General features: G+C 47.0%; 1 protein-coding gene across 1 annotated transcript in view; it reads left to right on the forward strand.

The window, feature by feature from the left end:
- Positions 1 to 18671, forward strand: part of LOC148439563 (interferon-induced GTP-binding protein Mx1-like) — a 609237-nt gene that overhangs the window by 554598 nt on the left and 35968 nt on the right. The window contains 4 exon segments of the mRNA XM_088464587.1: positions 7749 to 7903; positions 11122 to 11260; positions 13753 to 13951; positions 16926 to 17001. Of these exon segments, the coding sequence (XP_088320713.1) occupies positions 7749 to 7903; positions 11122 to 11260; positions 13753 to 13951; positions 16926 to 17001 (569 nt within the window).

Here is an 18671-nt window from a genome sequence, read left to right on the forward strand (position 1 = left end):
AAGATCCAGCCAGCAACCGAAGTTGCAACCTAGTGCTGCCTGACTCCAGTCGTGATCAATCTGTGCTCTGGGCCCAAGTTCTGGAGCTGAAAAAAATAACAATCAATTGTCTTTTTTTCTAATAATTGTCTGTGTGTCTGTGCGTGTTAGGCTTAGCCGCACAAGATCTAGCAAGTTGGCAACGCAACCTAGTGCTGCCCGACTCCAGTCGTCATCAATCTGTGCTCTGGGCCCAAATTCTGGACCCGAAACCCCCCCCCCCCCCCCAAAAAATAGTGTCTTTTGTCTATTTATTTTCTGTGTGTGCGCGTGTTAGGCTTAGCCACACAAGATACAGCAACACAACCTAGTGCTGCCCGACTCCAGTCATCACCAATCTGTGCTCTGGGCCAAAGTTCTGGACCCGAAAAAAAATAAATAGTGTCTTTTGTATAGTTTTTTTCTGTGTGCGCACGACTGCACGTGTGTGAGTTTTGTAACCGCACCTTGGCTACACTATTGGTGCTTGTGACACTGCTTCAAGACTGCAGAAAATATGGAGGGCTGTCACATGACAGGAGAGCAAGGCCAAGAACCACATGTTGTAGCTGCTGCCAGCAGTCATCACGTTAATGCAAGGCCGTCAACTTCCTTGACCTCTATGAAGGCCCATGCCTTCAATCCTCAAGGGTATCCCAACCATCATCTTTGCACAGTCCTCAACTCTATTAATAATTATATCAATCAGTTTTGAGCCAGCAAGCTGGATGCAACCTTTTGGCCCTTTAACTAGATGAAAAAAATCAATATTGTGAGCTGTGAGGTAACCAAAATTGACTGGAAACGAGTGGAAATAAATGTTATTGAGGTTATTATTACTGTAGGAACAAAAAAGGCACATTTTATGCGATTTTATCGTTTTTTTTTTATTTTTTAAGAAAAAAATCCAGATCCAAAACCAAAACACGAAAACAAAACACCAAGGAAAAAAAATCCAAAACCAGATTCAGATCAAAAAGCAGGGGAGATCCAGATCCAAAACCAAAACCTAAACATGAGGGTCGGCGCACATCTCTAATAATAACAGATACTGCTAGTTCTCTTGGTATAAGAACAATTCACTGGAAATACGGGGCCTGATTCAGACCTGGTAGCAAGGCTGCGTTCGCACGCAGCCGGCCGATGTTCGCAATCTGTGCATGCTTATAAGACGCAGTGCGCGTACGCGAACCAGTCGCTGTGATCGGAAAACGCAAGCATGAGTGACAGGACGTGCTATTTGCGGGTGGTGACAAAGGGAGGTCTATGGTAGCGGGAGTGTGGTAGTGCAAACGCAGGCGCGTCTGTGCGTTTAAACGCCATTTCAGGGGAGTACATAATTAAGATGCATCGTCAGCATACACGTCACATGGCTAAAATAAGCACAGCAGCACTCGCAGTGCTTGCGGTACGGTATCCGTACGGGTCCGATGTCAACCGATGTTACCGATTGTTTAATACACTTCCTAGAGATGACGTATGTTACTAAGGGCAAGTGGGCATCTTATGTCAGGCTAGTAGGTGTCTAATTTCATTCCGCGATCGCACGGCAAAACATAGTGGGCGTGTTAATGTCTTGCTTGCGATAGCGGGATTTGCATACTTTGAATGTGGACGGGTGCGTGCGAACGCAGCCTTCCGACCTCGTCTGAATTGGACACACAGTACCATCCACTAAAAAAAGAGAGATATGATTCTATGAACATAGCGACAATAGCCCCAGTATTATACTCTCACATCCTGATCATTACACCCAAAACACGGAGGCTCTAAAAAAAAATTATCACCTGCTTGTATAACCCTGTTACCTATAGATAGAACCCTGCCTGCATATATAACCCTGCTACCTATAGATAGAACCCTGCCTGCATGTATAACCCTGCTACCTATAGATAGAACCCTGCCTGCATGTATAACCCTGCTACCTATAGATAGAACCCTGCCTGCATGTATAACCCTGCTACCTATAGATAGAACCCTGCCTGCATGTATAACCCTGCTACCTATAGATAGAACCCTGCCTGCATGTATAACCCTGCTACCTATAGATAGAACCCTGCCTGCATGTATAACCCTGCTACCTATAGATAGAACCCTGCCTGCATGTATAGCCCTGCTACCTATAGATAGAACCCTGCCTGCATGTATAACCCTGCTACCTATAGATAGAACCCTGCTACCTATAGATAGAACCCTGCCGGCATGTATAACCCTGCTACCTATAGATAGAACCCTGCCTGCATGTATAACCCTGCTACCTATAGATAGAACCCTGTCTGCTTGTATAACCCTGTTACCTATAGATAGAACCCTGCCGGCATATATAACCCTGCTACCTATAGATAGAACCCTGCCTGCTTGTATAACCCTGTTACCTATAGATAGAACCCTGCCTGCATATATAACCCTGCTACCTATAGATAGAACCCTGCCTGCATGTATAACCCTGCTACCTATAGATAGAACCCTGCTACCTATAGATAGAACCCTGCCGGCATGTATAACCCTGCTACCTATAGATAGAACCCTGCCTGCATGTATAACCCTGCTACCTATAGATAGAACCCTGCCTGCTTGTATAACCCTGTTACCTATAGATAGAACCCTGCCGGCATATATAACCCTGCTACCTATAGATAGAACCCTGCCTGCTTGTATAACCCTGTTACCTATAGATAGAACCCTGCCTGCATATATAACCCTGCTACCTATAGATAGAACCCTGCCTGCTTGTATAACCCTGTTACCTATAGATAGAACCCTGCCGGCATATATAACCCTGCTACCTATAGATAGAACCATGCCTGCATATATAACCCTGCTACCTATAGATACCCTGCCTGCATGTATAACCCTGTTACCTATAGATAGAACCCTGCCTGCATGTATAACCCTGTTACCTATAGATAGAACCCTGCCTGCATGTATAACCCTGTTACCTATAGATAGAACCCTGCCTGCATGTATAACCCTGCTACCTATAGATAGAACCCTGCCTGCATGTATAACCCTGCTACCTATAGATAGATACCCTGCCTGCATGTATAACCCTGCTACCTATAGATAGAACCCTGCCTGCATGTATAACCCTGCTACCTATAGATAGAACCCTGCCTGCATGTATAACCCTGCTACCTATAGATAGAACCCTACCTGCATGTATAACCCTGCTACCTATAGATAGAACCCTGCTACCTATAGATAGAACCCTGCCTGCATGTATAACCCTGCTACCTATAGATAGAACCCTGCCTGCATATATAACCCTGCTACCTATAGATAGAACCCTGCCTGCATGTATAACCCTGCTACCTATAGATAGAACCCTGCCTGCTTGTATAACCCTGTTACTTATAGATAGAACCCTGCCTGCATATATAACCCTGCTACCTAGAAATAGAACCCTGCCTGCATGTATAACCCTGCTACCTATAGATAGAACCCTGCCTGCATGTATAACCCTGCTACCTATAGATAGAACCCTGCCTGCTTGTATAACCCTGTTACCTATAGATAGAACCCTGCCGGCATATATAACCCTGCTACCTATAGATAGAACCCTGCCTGCTTGTATAACCCTGTTACCTATAGATAGAACCCTGCCGGCATATATAACCCTGCTAGCTATAGATAGAACCCTGCCTGCATGTATAACCCTGCTACCTATAGATAGAACCTTGCCGGCATATATAACCCTGCTACCTATAGATAGAACCCTGCCTGCTTGTACAACCCTGTTACCTATAGATAGAACCCTGCCTGCATATATAACCCTGCTACCTATAGATAGAACCCTGCCTGCTTGTATAACCCTGTTACCTACAGGTAGAACCCTGCCGGCATATATAACCCTGCTACCTATAGATAGATCCCTGCCTGCTTGTATAACCCTGTTACCTATAGATAGAACCCTGCCTGCTTGTATAACCCTGTTACTTATAGATAGAACCCTGCCTGCATATATAACCCTGCTACCTAGAGATAGAACCCTGCCTGCATGTATAACCCTGCTACCTATAGATAGAACCCTGCCGGCATGTATAACCCTGCTACCTATAGATAGAACCCTGCCTGCATGTATAACCCTGCTACCTATAGATAGAACCCTGCCTGCATGTATAACCCTGCTACCTATAGATAGAACCCTGCCTGCATGTATAACCCTGCTACCTATAGATAGAACCCTGCCTGCATGTATAACCCTGCTACCTATAGATAGAACCCTGCCTGCATGTATAGCCCTGCTACCTATAGATAGAACCCTGCCTGCATGTATAACCCTGCTACCTATAGATAGAACCCTGCTACCTATAGATAGAACCCTGCTGGCATGTATAACCCTGCTACCTATAGATAGAACCCTGCCTGCATGTATAACCCTGCTACCTATAGATAGAACCCTGCCTGCTTGTATAACCCTGTTACCTATAGATAGAACCCTGCCGGCATATATAACCCTGCTACCTATAGATAGAACCCTGCCTGCTTGTATAACCCTGTTACCTATAGATAGAACCCTGCCTGCATATATAACCCTGCTACCTATAGATAGAACCCTGCCTGCTTGTATAACCCTGTTACCTATAGATAGAACCCTGCCGGCATATATAACCCTGCTACCTATAGATAGAACCCTGCCTGCATATATAACCCTGCTACCTATAGATACCCTGCCTGCATGTATAACCCTGTTACCTATAGATATATACCCTGCCTGCATGTATAACCATGTTACCTATAGATAGAACCCTACCTGCATGTATAACCCTGTTACCTATAGATAGAACCCTGCCTGCATGTATAACCCTGCTACCTATAGATAGAACCCTGCCTGCATGTATAACCCTGCTACCTATAGATAGATACCCTGCCTGCATGTATAACCCTGCTACCTATAGATAGAACCCTGCCTGCATGTATAACCCTGCTACCTATAGATAGAACCCTGCCTGCATGTATAACCCTGCTACCTATAGATAGAACCCTACCTGCATGTATAACCCTGCTACCTATAGATAGAACCCTGCTACCTATAGATAGAACCCTGCCTGCATGTATAACCCTGCTACCTATAGATAGAACCCTGCCTGCATATATAACCCTGCTACCTATAGATAGAACCCTGCCTGCATGTATAACCCTGCTACCTATAGATAGAACCCTGCCTGCTTGTATAACCCTGTTACTTATAGATAGAACCATGCCTGCATATATAACCCTGCTACCTAGAAATAGAACCCTGCCTGCATGTATAACCCTGCTACCTATAGATAGAACCCTGCCTGCATGTATAACCCTGCTACCTATAGATAGAACCCTGCCTGCTTGTATAACCCTGTTACCTATAGATAGAACCCTGCCGGCATATATAACCCTGCTACCTATAGATAGAACCCTGCCTGCTTGTATAACCCTGTTACCTATAGATAGAACCCTGCCGACATATATAACCCTGCTACCTATAGATAGAACCCTGCCTGCATGTATAACCCTGCTACCTATAGATAGAACCCTGCCGGCATATATAACCCTGCTACCTATAGATAGAACCCTGCCTGCTTGTACAACCCTGTTACCTATAGATAGAACCCTGCCTGCATATATAACCCTGCTACCTATAGATAGAACCCTGCCTGCTTGTATAACCCTGTTACCTATAGGTAGAACCCTGCCGGCATATATAACCCTGCTACCTATAGATAGATCCCTGCCTGCTTGTATAACCCTGTTACCTATAGATAGAACCCTGCCTGCTTGTATAACCCTGTTACTTATAGATAGAACCCTGCCTGCATATATAACCCTGCTACCTAGAGATAGAACCCTGCCTGCATGTATAACCCTGCTACCTATAGATAGAACCCTGCCTGCATGTATAACCCTGCTACCTATAGATAGAACCCTGCCTGCATGTATAACCCTGCTACCTATAGATAGAACCCTGCCTGCATGTATAACCCTGCTACCTATAGATAGAACCCTGCCTGCTTGTATAACCCTGTTACCTATAGATAGAACCCTGCCGGCATATATATACCTGCTACCTATAGATAGAACCCTGCCTGCTTGTATAACCCTGTTACCTATAGATAGAACCCTGCCGGCATATATAACCCTGCTACCTATAGATAGAACCCTGCCTGCATGTATAACCCTGCTACCTATAGATAGAACCCTGCCTGCATGTATAACCCTGCTACCTATAGATAGAACCCTGCCGGCATATATAACCCTGCTACCTATAGATAGAACCCTGCCTGCTTGTATAACCCTGTTACCTATAGATAGAACCCTGCCTGCATATATAACCCTGCTATCTATAGATAGAACCCTGCCTGCTTGTATAACCCTGTTACCTATAGATAGAACCCTGCCGGCATATATAACCCTGCTACCTATAGATAGAACCCTGCTTGCATATATAACCCTGCTACCTATAGATACTCTGCCTGCATGTATAACCCTTTTACCTATAGATAGAACCCTGCCTGCATGTATAACCCTGTTACCTATAGATAGAACCCTGCCTGCATGTATAACCCTGCTACCTATAGATAGAACCCTGCCTGCATGTATAACCCTGTTACCTATAGATAGAACCCTGCCGTCATATATATCCCTGCTACCTATAGATAGAACCCTGCCGGCATATATAACCCTGCTACCTATAGATAGAACCCTGCCTGCATGTATAACCCTGTTACCTATAGATAGAACCCTGCCTGCTTGTATAACCCTGTTACCTATAGATAGAACCCTGCCTGCATGTATAACCCTGCTACCTATAGATAGAACCCTGCCTGCATGTATAACCCTGTTACCTATAGATAGAACCCTGCCTGCATGTATAACCCTGTTACCTATAGATAGAACCCTGCCGGCATATATATCCCTGCTACCTATAGATACCCTGCCTAGCTAATGTGATCATAGGATCCGGTTTATTATTCATGATCACAATAACAGCATAACATTCCACAACTACAGTGATAAGATCCATATATAACCAAGAGGGAAGTAGCTCAGTGAATGAGGGATTAGCATTTGTGACCCTCCCAAGCAAGAGCAGAACAACCGGGCTCTGATTTACACAGACTACACAGCGTGTGCGTCACATACATCTGATGTCGCTGGAAACTCCTTATCAGTGCTATAAATTATAAGTACCTGAGCAGTACAGATCTCTGTGGCTATAGGAAAAGACCTTTCATTTAATTAACACTGTGCTGACCAAAACTTAAGGACGAGTATTGACAGAGGATATCACTGACAATATCTATTAAAGGAATGACAAGAGAAGTCTATTTTAAGTGTGAATGTGGAGTAACAGGGTGTCGCATAATAATGAATTTATAATAACAGATACTCCTGGTTCTATTGGTATAAGAACAATGTCAGTTTTGGGGAGATATCTTGCAAAATGTGTTTAATAAATATGCCCCGAAGGGAGATTAATAAAGTAGAGAAGTATGTGTTACCCACGTGGCTTGTACTAGAACTGAAACACATGCGACAATCACAGACCCATCTTGCCAACCAAAGAGGGGTCCTCTTCAAAGCCCCCAATCCCGTTACACCATTAGTCATGACCCCATGGTGGTACCTCCAGTTACCCAGTGTGTGACCTGCACTCATGCCACTACATGGCCATTACATGGATAGTTCCTTCCTTTAGGGGTGTTGCACCCAGTCATTTACCTAATGTTGCTTTACCTATTTCTCATTTGCAGCTCAGGACGCGATGGCTGGTACAGGTTTTGGGATCAGTTCTGATCTTATAAGCCTTGAGGTGATCTCTTCCGAGGTTCCCGACCTGACGCTCATTGATCTCCCTGGGATTGCAAGAGTGGCAGTTGGTGACCAGCCAAAGGACATTGGAGACCAGGTGAGATGTGAGACCTTTAGTGAATTAGCTGCCACTGGGCCTGATTCAGGGATGGAAGCGGAACACATCGCAGCTGCTTCTTTGGCTGCAGTAGCGATGTGTAAGAATGCTAACGCTGCAAGAGGCGCCTGAAGGGAAAAAAAGCACCCATCGGGTTTACATACATCTCTAAATCAGGCCCCTGACTGCACTCTGTCTAACACTTGGCTACTATATTACTTGTTTAAATGACTGGTCTAAGGGTTGTACGACTTCTGCAGTCACCAGTCTTATAGTTGTGTCAAATAATTAAATCCCTGTTTGCAGAAAGTAATTCCTAAGGGCTCTATTTACTACAATCCGCATATTGAATGCGGATTGTAGTGTGATATTACCGAGTGAATTCGCATTGCGAATTCAGGCAATATCACAGGGATTTACTATAAATCCCTTGCAGGGACAGAGCTTGCGATAAAGCTCTGTCCCTGCGGATCCCATCCGCACTCTAGTCGCGGTATTTTCGGAAAAAACACAGCGACTAAGAGCCCGCGCATGCGCCGACCGACCGCCGCTATTACCCCCCACCGACGCTAAGCCTCGTCCCCGGTGCTAAGCCCCGCCCCCCGCGACCGCGGACCCCCGCGACCCCCCCTCCCTTCATTACACTTACCTGCATCCTCCTGGCCTCCGGTGGTCTTCTCCAGGCTTCCCGATCAGGTGATCTCCCATACTGCACTGGGGCCCGATCACCTGATGACCGGGCCACAGTGCACTATGGGAAACCAGATGACCGGAGAGGAGCCATCACCGGAGGTCCGATCACCGGTCCCTGGATTCAGGTAAGTAAAAAAAAAAATGTTTAATTTTTTTTTCTTTTTTTTACAGTAATCAGCTTGCGGTCTACTTAGACCACATAGCTGATTACTGGTACCGGCTCCCGCCTCTGCTCTCCCCGTTAGAGCAGAGTGGGAGCCCGGTAACTGGGGGAGACCCTGGATAACGCCACCTCCAGGTGGCGTTATTATCACAGGGCTTCCCCCGGTATTTTTTTACAATTTATTTTTAGTAACTTAGGTCGGATCACATTTCCCATTACAATTATGGGAAATGCGATCTGCTTTACTAAAAATAAGTGATACTGGGGGTTGGAGTAGAATTTTACTAATTCTACTCCAATTGCCCTGTAATAACTACAGGTGAAGCTAAAATTATGTGAAAAGGGTGTGAAAACACCCTTTTTCACTTTATTTTAGTAAAAATAATGTTAATAAATAGAGCCCTAAATCACAGAGGACGCATCTGTTCATTTTTAATGTGCACAGATGGTATAAAGTTGAAAACAAAACTGATGAGCAGGGGTCTATTAAGTGAGGAGGGGGCCAGTGTTGAGTCGCTGTCCAGGCCCCCTCCTCTCTAGCTGGCGGCACAAGCATGGGATTGTGCCAGAGTCTACTGCCCATACTTAGGTCTCTGGGAAGATGGCTACTGCACCATTTTCCCGGAGACCAGCGCAAAACACATGCGCAGATGGGTTGCCGCCACGGAGAGTTATACAGAACATGGGTGTGCGGCATCGGCCCATGTACACCATGCACCCGTTATAGATGCGCCACAGTGATCAAGGGCCTGTTTCAGCGATGGGCGCTAATGCATACTTGCCGACATTGTGGCTGCCCCCTCAGGCTCCCCCCTTGACTTGTCATTGGGGGTGTGACCGCGCGATCGCGTCATCATGGCCCCGCCCCGCTGCACAATGTTGAGATTACCGCCATGGTGAATCAGGGAGTCCATGATGACGTAATTCAGCGTAAATAGCGTCATTGTTCCCCCTTCCCCCCACTGCAGGGGTATGTGCAGGGGTGTGGCGGGGTCCAGGGGGAACACAGCCGGCAGGTAGACTTGCCCACTTTTCTGGGAGGTCAGGAGCGCCAACTGATTTTCAAACCTACCAACAGGTGACGGTACCCTAACCTTGTCATGATGCCGGAGTCGGGATTGTTACTGCCGGGATCGTGAGTGCCGGCAACCCGTACACATCCCGTGTCAATCAGCCTCTCCCTCTGTGTCAATCAGCCTCCCCCTCCCTCTCTCCAGGGAAGAAAGCAGCCTCCATATGTTTCTATATATGGGAATGAGGTGAGAGGTGATATAAGCGTATGGTGGCTGAGCACAATTCCTTTTGAATGCCGTGAGTAGACGTTTCCCACCTGCCTGCCCCTTCCTTGACGGTTTTCTATGTGTGGAGTGAATTTATTCATGGGTGGAACAGCATCATCATCAACTAAACATGGGCAGAGTGATTCACTCTACTGGGTTGAGCCACATGGCTCAGCTCAGTGGAGTGTCTCGAGAAAGTGTCTCGGGAAATGACTCTTTGACTGAGCATTGGCCGGGTGAGTCGCTGATAGCTCCGCCCCTCCCAGCCCCGCACTGCTGCTGACGGATTAATCTGCACTGACTCTCCCGAGTCATCGCACTCACCGGGACCCAGCTCTAGCGGCGCGACTCTGAGTGAGTCACAGCTCCGCCCCCCCACAGCCCTGCACTGCTGACTCCCGACTCGAGTCAGTGAAGGCAGGCACACTGGCAGGATCACATGAATGATGACTCTCCCGGGTCCCGACTCCTGGAGCTGCCGCAGACTACAGTAATAACACACATTTACACACTGTAACCTCTGGCTCCCTCTGACTATGTAACTGTGGGAGGCTAGAGAGGTGGGTGGGTGTCTCGACTCCCCAACTTTTGAGTGACTCAAATCGTTCGAACATCTAAATGATTGGAGTCACTGTGTGGAGACACTCACTCACTAGCCATCTCTATCAGCAACAGCAGCAGATACACAGCGAGTGGGAGATATACAGTACTTGGGCTGCACCACGTGTCATGTGATGACTGGATAGCGCAGCTGACGGGGGAATGTTTTTGTCGCCACCTTATTTTGAGATTTCAATTTCCAATTAATTTTTAATAAATTGTGACAAATGTTTTCGCCAAACACAAGTCTCTGTGTCTTTATGTCTTATTTATGTATCATGTAAGATTTAGGGGCATATTTATCAAGGTCATTTTTTAAATTAATCTCCCCAAAATAGGCATTTTCGGGGGGGTATCTCACAAATATTGAGCATCCCCTGGATGTATGAAGGGGGTTCTGCTATATACATCCAGGAGATATCGGCTGTGTATATAACAATGCCGGGATTCTGCACTTTACCTGTATTATGTTATGTTTACAGATTAAAAGGCTCATCACAGAGTACATTGGGAAGCAGGAGACCATCTGCCTGGTTGTGGTCCCCTGTAATGTTGACATCGCTACAACGGAAGCTCTGGAGATGGCTCGTCTGGTGGATCCTGGCGGAGAGAGAACTGTGGGTGAGTTCAAAGGTCATCTTATAAAGGGGCTCACGTAAGAGTAAGACGTAAATGTGTCATTTGTCTAAAATAAGTGTTATCTAACTGTGCAGGTGTATAAAATAAAGTATGTATACGCCCGTATACATATTTGGGCTCATCTTACACTCGGAGATGGGAACTGTGGAGGACAGGGGGTGTGAAAGTGTTGGTCAACAACAAGGGTCAACAAGAAGGTGGGAGGGGTGTAAAATGTACACAGGACAGGCAGAAGGATGATTAACGCCCACCAGTTGGAAACATGTTCAGCTTTTGGATAGTGTATGTGATTGTGTTTCCTACCGTGTTCCCTGTAGCCCAATACTCCTGAACATACAGCCGGCATATATCTGTGTGATACGTGCAGGCTACATGTGTGGTTTTTTATTAAAAAGAAAGACACACTGCTCAGGAGGGGATCTATTTTAAACCTCCATTTTTAACCGATTTTGCTTAGATTACACCCATACAGAGCCGGCCCTAGCCCATTTGGTGCCCTAGGCAAAATTTTTACTGTTGCCCCCTAACAACTACCCATACGGAACTGAACAGCCCTACAGGAAAAAAAACAGGTGGCCCTCCTTATGGCCACGGGCCTAGTGCACGCCTACTTTATTCAATAGTGACCTGGGCCTAGTACCCAGATCACTTACACCTAATAGGGTATAATTTCCTCTAGGGCCTAATGCCCCCTATGTAGCCCGGGCCTTGCACCCGCCTATACGCCCACCGGCCTATAGCCCGACAATGCCCCCACGAGCCTAGTGCCCGACAACCGTGGTGGTCTAGGGAGGGGGTATATGGTAGACCTCATGGAGGGCCTACCTGCTCTGTTGGAAGAGGCTGCAGGGGGGAGCTTCATTGGCTCTTTTACTTTCCACCCCACGCAGTCCTCTCCGCTGTCTTCCTTCTTGATCGCGGCGTCTTCTGGCCTCTTCCTCCTATTGGCTGCTGGCCCGCGAGCTGGGTTTGGCTCATGGCCAGAGCCAAACACCCGCCATGGCCGACGCTGTACCAAGGCTACCGGGTGACGGGCTATAGTAAGCCCGCACCCGGAGCCAAGTCCTGCCCGACAATTGACCGGCGCCAAGTCCTACCCGCCGCCTATGCTTCCCCGGTGCTGGGAGCAGAAATAGCATCCCAGCGCCGGACACTGATGTGTCCCGTAGGGAACACATCTCCTCTTGCTGTGCCGATGCTGGGATCAGCAACTTGATCCCAGCACGGCTTTCCACACGGCAGCGCCAGCAGCAGGGCAGGGGGAGGGGCATGCAGCAGGGGGGGCGGGGACTGCGGCAGAGCCCTAGAATGCCCCTAAGCATTCCAGTTGCCCCTAGGCATTTGCTTATTATGCCTATGCCTAGGGCCGGCTCTGCACCCGTAATTATAATAACGATTTGTGGTAAATTCCCATGTCGTATTCCTGTCTATGGAAAGTACTGCCGTGTTTAGACGATGGTGTTTTATTTTCTATTTGTGTTTACATGTGCATTTTAACGTTGGGTTCGTCCCGTGTTCCCCTCCGAAAATACGGAAAACACTCCCGTGTTTGCCATAGTAAATCTCTGTGTTTGAAAGAATAGCAAAATACGCGATTTTGGAAAGGGATCTAGGAGTCACTATTTCAGGTGACTTCATACTTGCCGACTATCTGGCTGCCCCTTCCGGGAGGGAGCAGCCAGATCGGCTTGAATGGGGGGGCGTGGCCAGCAAACGGGGGCGGGGGAGGCCAGACGACAAGAGTTTGCGGGCGGGGCGGGGGCGGAGCCAAGCTGTGCCATTGCATTCGTCCCAACGCCGATGTAGTTGCCCATTGCAGACATCGTCTGCAATTAAATTGACCCCTTTCATTTTTATAGGTAAAAACAACAGTTGTTTATATTTAATTTGTATCTGGTTTTCGTGTTGGTATGTAATAATATTTTATATTCAGAGTGTGACTTACGCATTTATTAATAACTTTCCAGGCTCTATTATCTTTTGTGTATATGACCTGTCATTACATTACTATATTCTGTACACATAGAGTAATGCTGCTTCTGCACTTCTTACTAACACCAAACCACTTGTCTATGCTGTAACTATTGTGGGGTGTAAGTATACACACTTGTTACTGCAGATGTGCGTGGATCCCCGTATTTTTTAAGAGGTCGCCCACCAATGATCCCAGGTGTTTCAGGATACGGCCGCACCCCCTGAAGCATATAAGATGACATTTTCATGCCTGGCAACACTCCTCAGTAATGGGCCCTAACAGAGATCCCAGGGGCCCTGCCTACAGGCACCTACTGTATAACGTGAAGGCTAGCTGATGTATACTCCGAAGCACTGGGAGAGCACATTCATATAAGGCTGATAATAGGTGCATTGCAGTTACAGGAGTTTACACTTGCTCTAAGGCACCTGGCACAGGGATTTCCTCAGCGATCTCTTTATCCTCATTATTCAATTTAGTCCCTTGTTTCCCGTTGCAGGAATTCTGACTAAACCTGACTTAATTGACAAGGGCACAGAGGAGACGATTGTCAATGTACTAAATAATAACGCTGTCCGCCTAAAGAAAGGCTACATGATTGTGAGGTGCCGAGGCCAGCAGGAGATCCAGGACAGGATCTCGCTGAAGGAGGCCATTGAGAAGGAGAAGACTTTCTTTGAAGAGCACAAATATTTCTCGTGAGTGTTTCTTTATTATTTCTCTGGGGTTTTTCTTGCTCTCAGTAAGGATCATTAGGAGAAAACAGGGGAAAACAGTGTTTTATCCTCATTTATTCATTAAATTATTGATGAGAATGAGGGTGAGCGGGCTTAGGGGCCCATTCATCAAAACATCATTATCACTTGTGATATTTATGGTATGAACTCGCTGCGAGTACAAACACCATTTAGGAGGCATTCATCATGCCTCCTGCCCTAAACTATCACTTCTGAAATACTGCTGTTACTACAAAGTCAGTCTTTTGGAAGTGAGAGACTTTTCTCCTGCTCCGCCGGTCTTCCTTCAGTTTTCTCTGCCTGTCTTCAAGCTGTGCATGTGCGGCTTGAAGACAGACTGAGAAGAGACTAGCAGCAGCATGCGAAAAGAGAACCTCCTTCCCTTCCACTGCCTATCTGCCCGTATGCCCGCCCGCTCACCAATTCTGATGGTGTCTGTGTCCAGCCCAAACCCCCCTCATCCTCCGCAGAGCTACAGCTGTCAGCATGGCCGAAATCTGTGCCCCCCTCCACTGAGACATGCAGCCCCCCACCACTGCTGTGCCCTCTCCCTTGGCCCCGGCTCACAGGAGGACTGCTCTGCGAGGCGGGAGGGAGCTGCTACAGGTAAGAGGACACAGCAGGGAGGGAAATCTGCTCAGTCAGGTACTGTACGCCATCTGAGAATGGCGTACAGTATCTGTCAAGTTCTGAAAAATAGCTTTTTCGGAACTTGATGAATTACATAATGTACACATCCCCATACTATAGTATGGGGAATTTGGAAATTATCGGGGGACAATTGTGAACAGGAGATATCAGTGATATCTTCTGCGTTACATGTATGATGAATAACCCTGACACTTAATTTATACAAAAGTAGGTGAAAATCTTTTGTATAAATGTAGTGATAATAAATAGACCCCATACAATCCATTTTTATTTCATGTGTCACTATTGTGTATTAGATAGTTTTTATTATTTTGCTTTAATACAGTACCTACCTATAATTTGGCAAATGTCCCCCTAAGGGCCCTAATAGCTCAATTCACTAAAGAAACACAATAATTGAGTGATCCAAAAGCGTTGTCTATGGTAGAATAATAGACAGAGCTTTTGGACCATTTAATGGATATTTTATATTGGCAAAGGGCTGGTGCTCCTGAGTGCTTTGGGCAAAACTGTGGTTTACCGGGCACAATGAAGCAACAAACATTGTAAGAATATAGCGCCTTTTAAATGTATTGCTTTTCAATGTAATAGTGGCCTCTTTTGATCTAATATGATTAAGAAATAAAACATAATAGTACAACATCTAAGACATGGCTGTATCCGTCTTACTGTCTATAACCCACATATAGGGGCATATTCAACCTAGAGAGATATTGGATCACGATATGCGGCTGCACGCGACGCTGATATTTATGAAAGCTTCATTTTATTACCCACCCCCAAGGGGCTGCGATGTAAAATAAGCAATGTTGAGGGGCTGATTTGCCGATGCTCAGAAGAGTAGAGCAGGGGACCCTGGAGCTGATAGACAAGCATCACAGGGCCCCCCAAAATAATTTTGTAAGCGTTCTGGTGAGTGAGGTCCCATACTGGCGATTGAGTGTTACTCTGTGAGCCCAGTTGAACATACACAGTGGGAGAGGTGTATGTGAGAATGCACTGTGTACCCGGGGTTCGAGTCTACTCCCCTCACCGTCGGAAAGAGAGGAGGGGGAACACATGGAGACTACACATGGGCCCCCCCTTCTCATAAGCCATCCTTGCACCCAATGCACCTATGTTGGATATACTCCAAGCTCGCACAGCAAAAGAATAAAGAATTGGAGGTTCTTTCATTGCATTATAATTGAGACACATTGCTAAATGTATCAAATAAAAGACATCAGATATTGCAATAATTCTAATTAATTTGAAATCATTAATTTTGCTTCTACAGTATCTTCTCAGATGCCTCCAAGTTGTTTCTAAGCAAGCAGTAAGACCGGCAATAGAACTCCTGATGCTGGAAACAGAATAAATATTTGTTATTGGCTGACAGTGTATAAAAGACTATTTAAAAAAAGTAATCAGTAACGTTTACTCTTTGCACGGAAATCGACTCTTTGGGCTAAATGTAGTAGCCTCCGAACTTCTGAGGCTGTGGGGGTTTATGTGAGTCTCCCCGTATTTTTAAAGTGACAATCCTTTTTAAGGCTAAACCATCTTGTTTAGCCTTTAAAAGGATCGACACTTTAAAAATACGGGGAGACTCGCATATATTCCCGCAGCGTCAGAAGTTCCGAGGCTACTACATTAACCCTTTGGGACTGATTCTGAGGGGTAAATTTACTAAAGTGAGAGTTTTTAGAATGGAGATGTTGCCCATAGTAACCAATCAGATTCTAGCTATTATCTTCTAAAAGGTGCAAGCTAAAGGTCAATAGAATCTGATTGGTTGCTATGGGCAACATCTCTGAAACTCTCACATTAGTACATTTACCCCTGAGCATCCCATGATGTTTAGCAGCATATACATAACTTTATTCAAGCATGAGCGATTCCCGGTTGGCCACATCTCAGTCGCATCTCAAGTGCGGCTGATTGGGAGTTACTAAGTGGCAAATAGGAGGTGATGGGGCATTTGCACATAATTGTCCAGTGGCCATGGCATGTCCGCGCTGACTGAGTTGTGACCTATTCTGAGGTGAGTATGCAGAGATCTGTCCGCCTTCAGTCTCGTTTCCTGCGTAGTTGCAAATGCTGATACTAGTAATGAGGGTGGCTCTCTCAAGCGGAGGGCTGGGGGCAGTGCTGTCACATAATGCGGCCAACTTAGATTTTCACATGAGACTTCCTATCGCAGTAGGCGGCCGGAATTGTAACCACATTACGTTCTACTCAGAATCAGGCCCTTTTCTGGTAGTGATGCATCTGCTAATGTAATTCTCTCATTTAATTGCTGCAGTGACTTCCTGAATGAAGAGAAAGCCACTGTCCCGTTTCTAGCACGACTCACAACGGAACTGGTGGAGCACATCAATGTAAGTTGGCCGGAATGTCATGATATTCGATGGCATTTATTTATTTTGTGTACAGGGCTTCTATTTATTTCTATATAACATTCATTTCCATTGGATTTCCACATGAAACACATACCCCATTGAAATTAATGGCCTATTGAAAAGAATGGTAACATCAAAAAACACTATTTCTACTTCAGGGTCCATAGGGGTCCACAGGGTGACCTTGGGGTATAGCTGGATCCTGGATCCTCGAGCACCACGGAGTTAAAGCTTTTAGCTGCTCCCAGGATGCACTTGGGTCATCCTCCTCTATACCCCGCCCCCGAGCCACAGGCACCTCAGTTTATGATTGTGCCCGGCCGGAGTCGGGTCACCCTGCGGGGGGGGGTCTGCAGGAGCAGCCCCCTAAGGCTTTTTTTGACTTAGTTACATTTATTTATTTTGACTACAGTTTTTTCTTTTTCTCCAGAGCGGCAGCGATGGGCTGTCTGTACAGACGCCCACGCTGCCGCTCCTTCTCCCTGCTGGCGCCGCGACGCCAGCACTGAACTGGGGATCGCGGTGGGGGAAGCCAGAGTCTGTACTAGCTGGACTCTGGTTTCCCCCGGGACTGCTGCCGGAGACGCCGGGGAGATCAAGGTAAGCCGCGCACCGCTGATTAGCGGCGGTGCGCGGGTTCCTTTTAAATGCAGTCCCATGCCCCCGGTCTAGGGGACAGACCGGGGGCGCTAGCGGTGGCGGCGGGCTCCCCCTCCATTGGAGGCATACCCCGCCAGACCACTAGACCACCAGGGTAAATAACGCGGCAAGCGGGATGCCGGCAACCCGGGGGTTAATATGCTAGCCAGGGGAGGAAGCCTTCCTTGTCTAGCGGCTCCTCCCCTCAGCTCAGCGCGCCTTTCAGCTAGTAGTCTGGCGTCGCTGAGCTGCAGATACTCGGCCACTCCTCCTCTGAGGTCTCCAGCAGCCATTTTCTCCAGTGGCAGCGCAGATACTCTCAGGGAGCACGCGGACCGGTCCCCCTGTGTACCTCTCCCCTGCTAAAGAACAGTGTACACAGCACTATAGCCCTCCCAGACACTGAATCTGGGCGGTTGATTGTAGTGGAAAGGTGCAGTGAGTATATCTTCCTGCATGGTATGTGACTTTTGCTAGTGCTGCCTGTCTGTGCTAATTTCTACTTACTGTCAGCCTATACCTATCCCTTTCCTTCTCCTACAAACCCTACAGGTGTGCGGGGGAAGGGTGTTTCTACTGACCTCACTTATATAGATGACGTATTTGTGAGGTCCGTCACATACAGTTGTGTGCTACACAGGGCCATATTGTGGGCTGTTGTCCAGCACACTGGTGAGTGTGCACGTTTTCTTCCTATGTCATAACTATATTTAATTATATAGTCTGTCATGTCTGAGGAGGAGATTGAGCACTCCGTGGCTCCGGTATTGTTCTCCTGCAGGCGCTGTTCTGCAGGAGTGGATAGGGAGGATTGGTCACAGGACGGTCTGTGCGGACGGTGCCAGGCGGTCCCTGGTACGTCTAAACCTCCTATGTTGCAGGAGCCACCATGGGCGATGTTTTCCCAGGTGCTGGTGTCCATCGCGGACTGTCTGTCGGTCCCGACTGCCGTCCCTACTAGGGCGTTGCCCCAGCCTACCATCCCCCATTCCCCGGGTGTCCCACAATTA

Source organism: Taudactylus pleione, unplaced genomic scaffold (genome assembly GCF_031769625.1).
Source record: "Taudactylus pleione unplaced genomic scaffold, aTauple2 ptg001697l, whole genome shotgun sequence".
Lineage (NCBI taxonomy): Eukaryota > Metazoa > Chordata > Amphibia > Anura > Myobatrachidae > Taudactylus > Taudactylus pleione.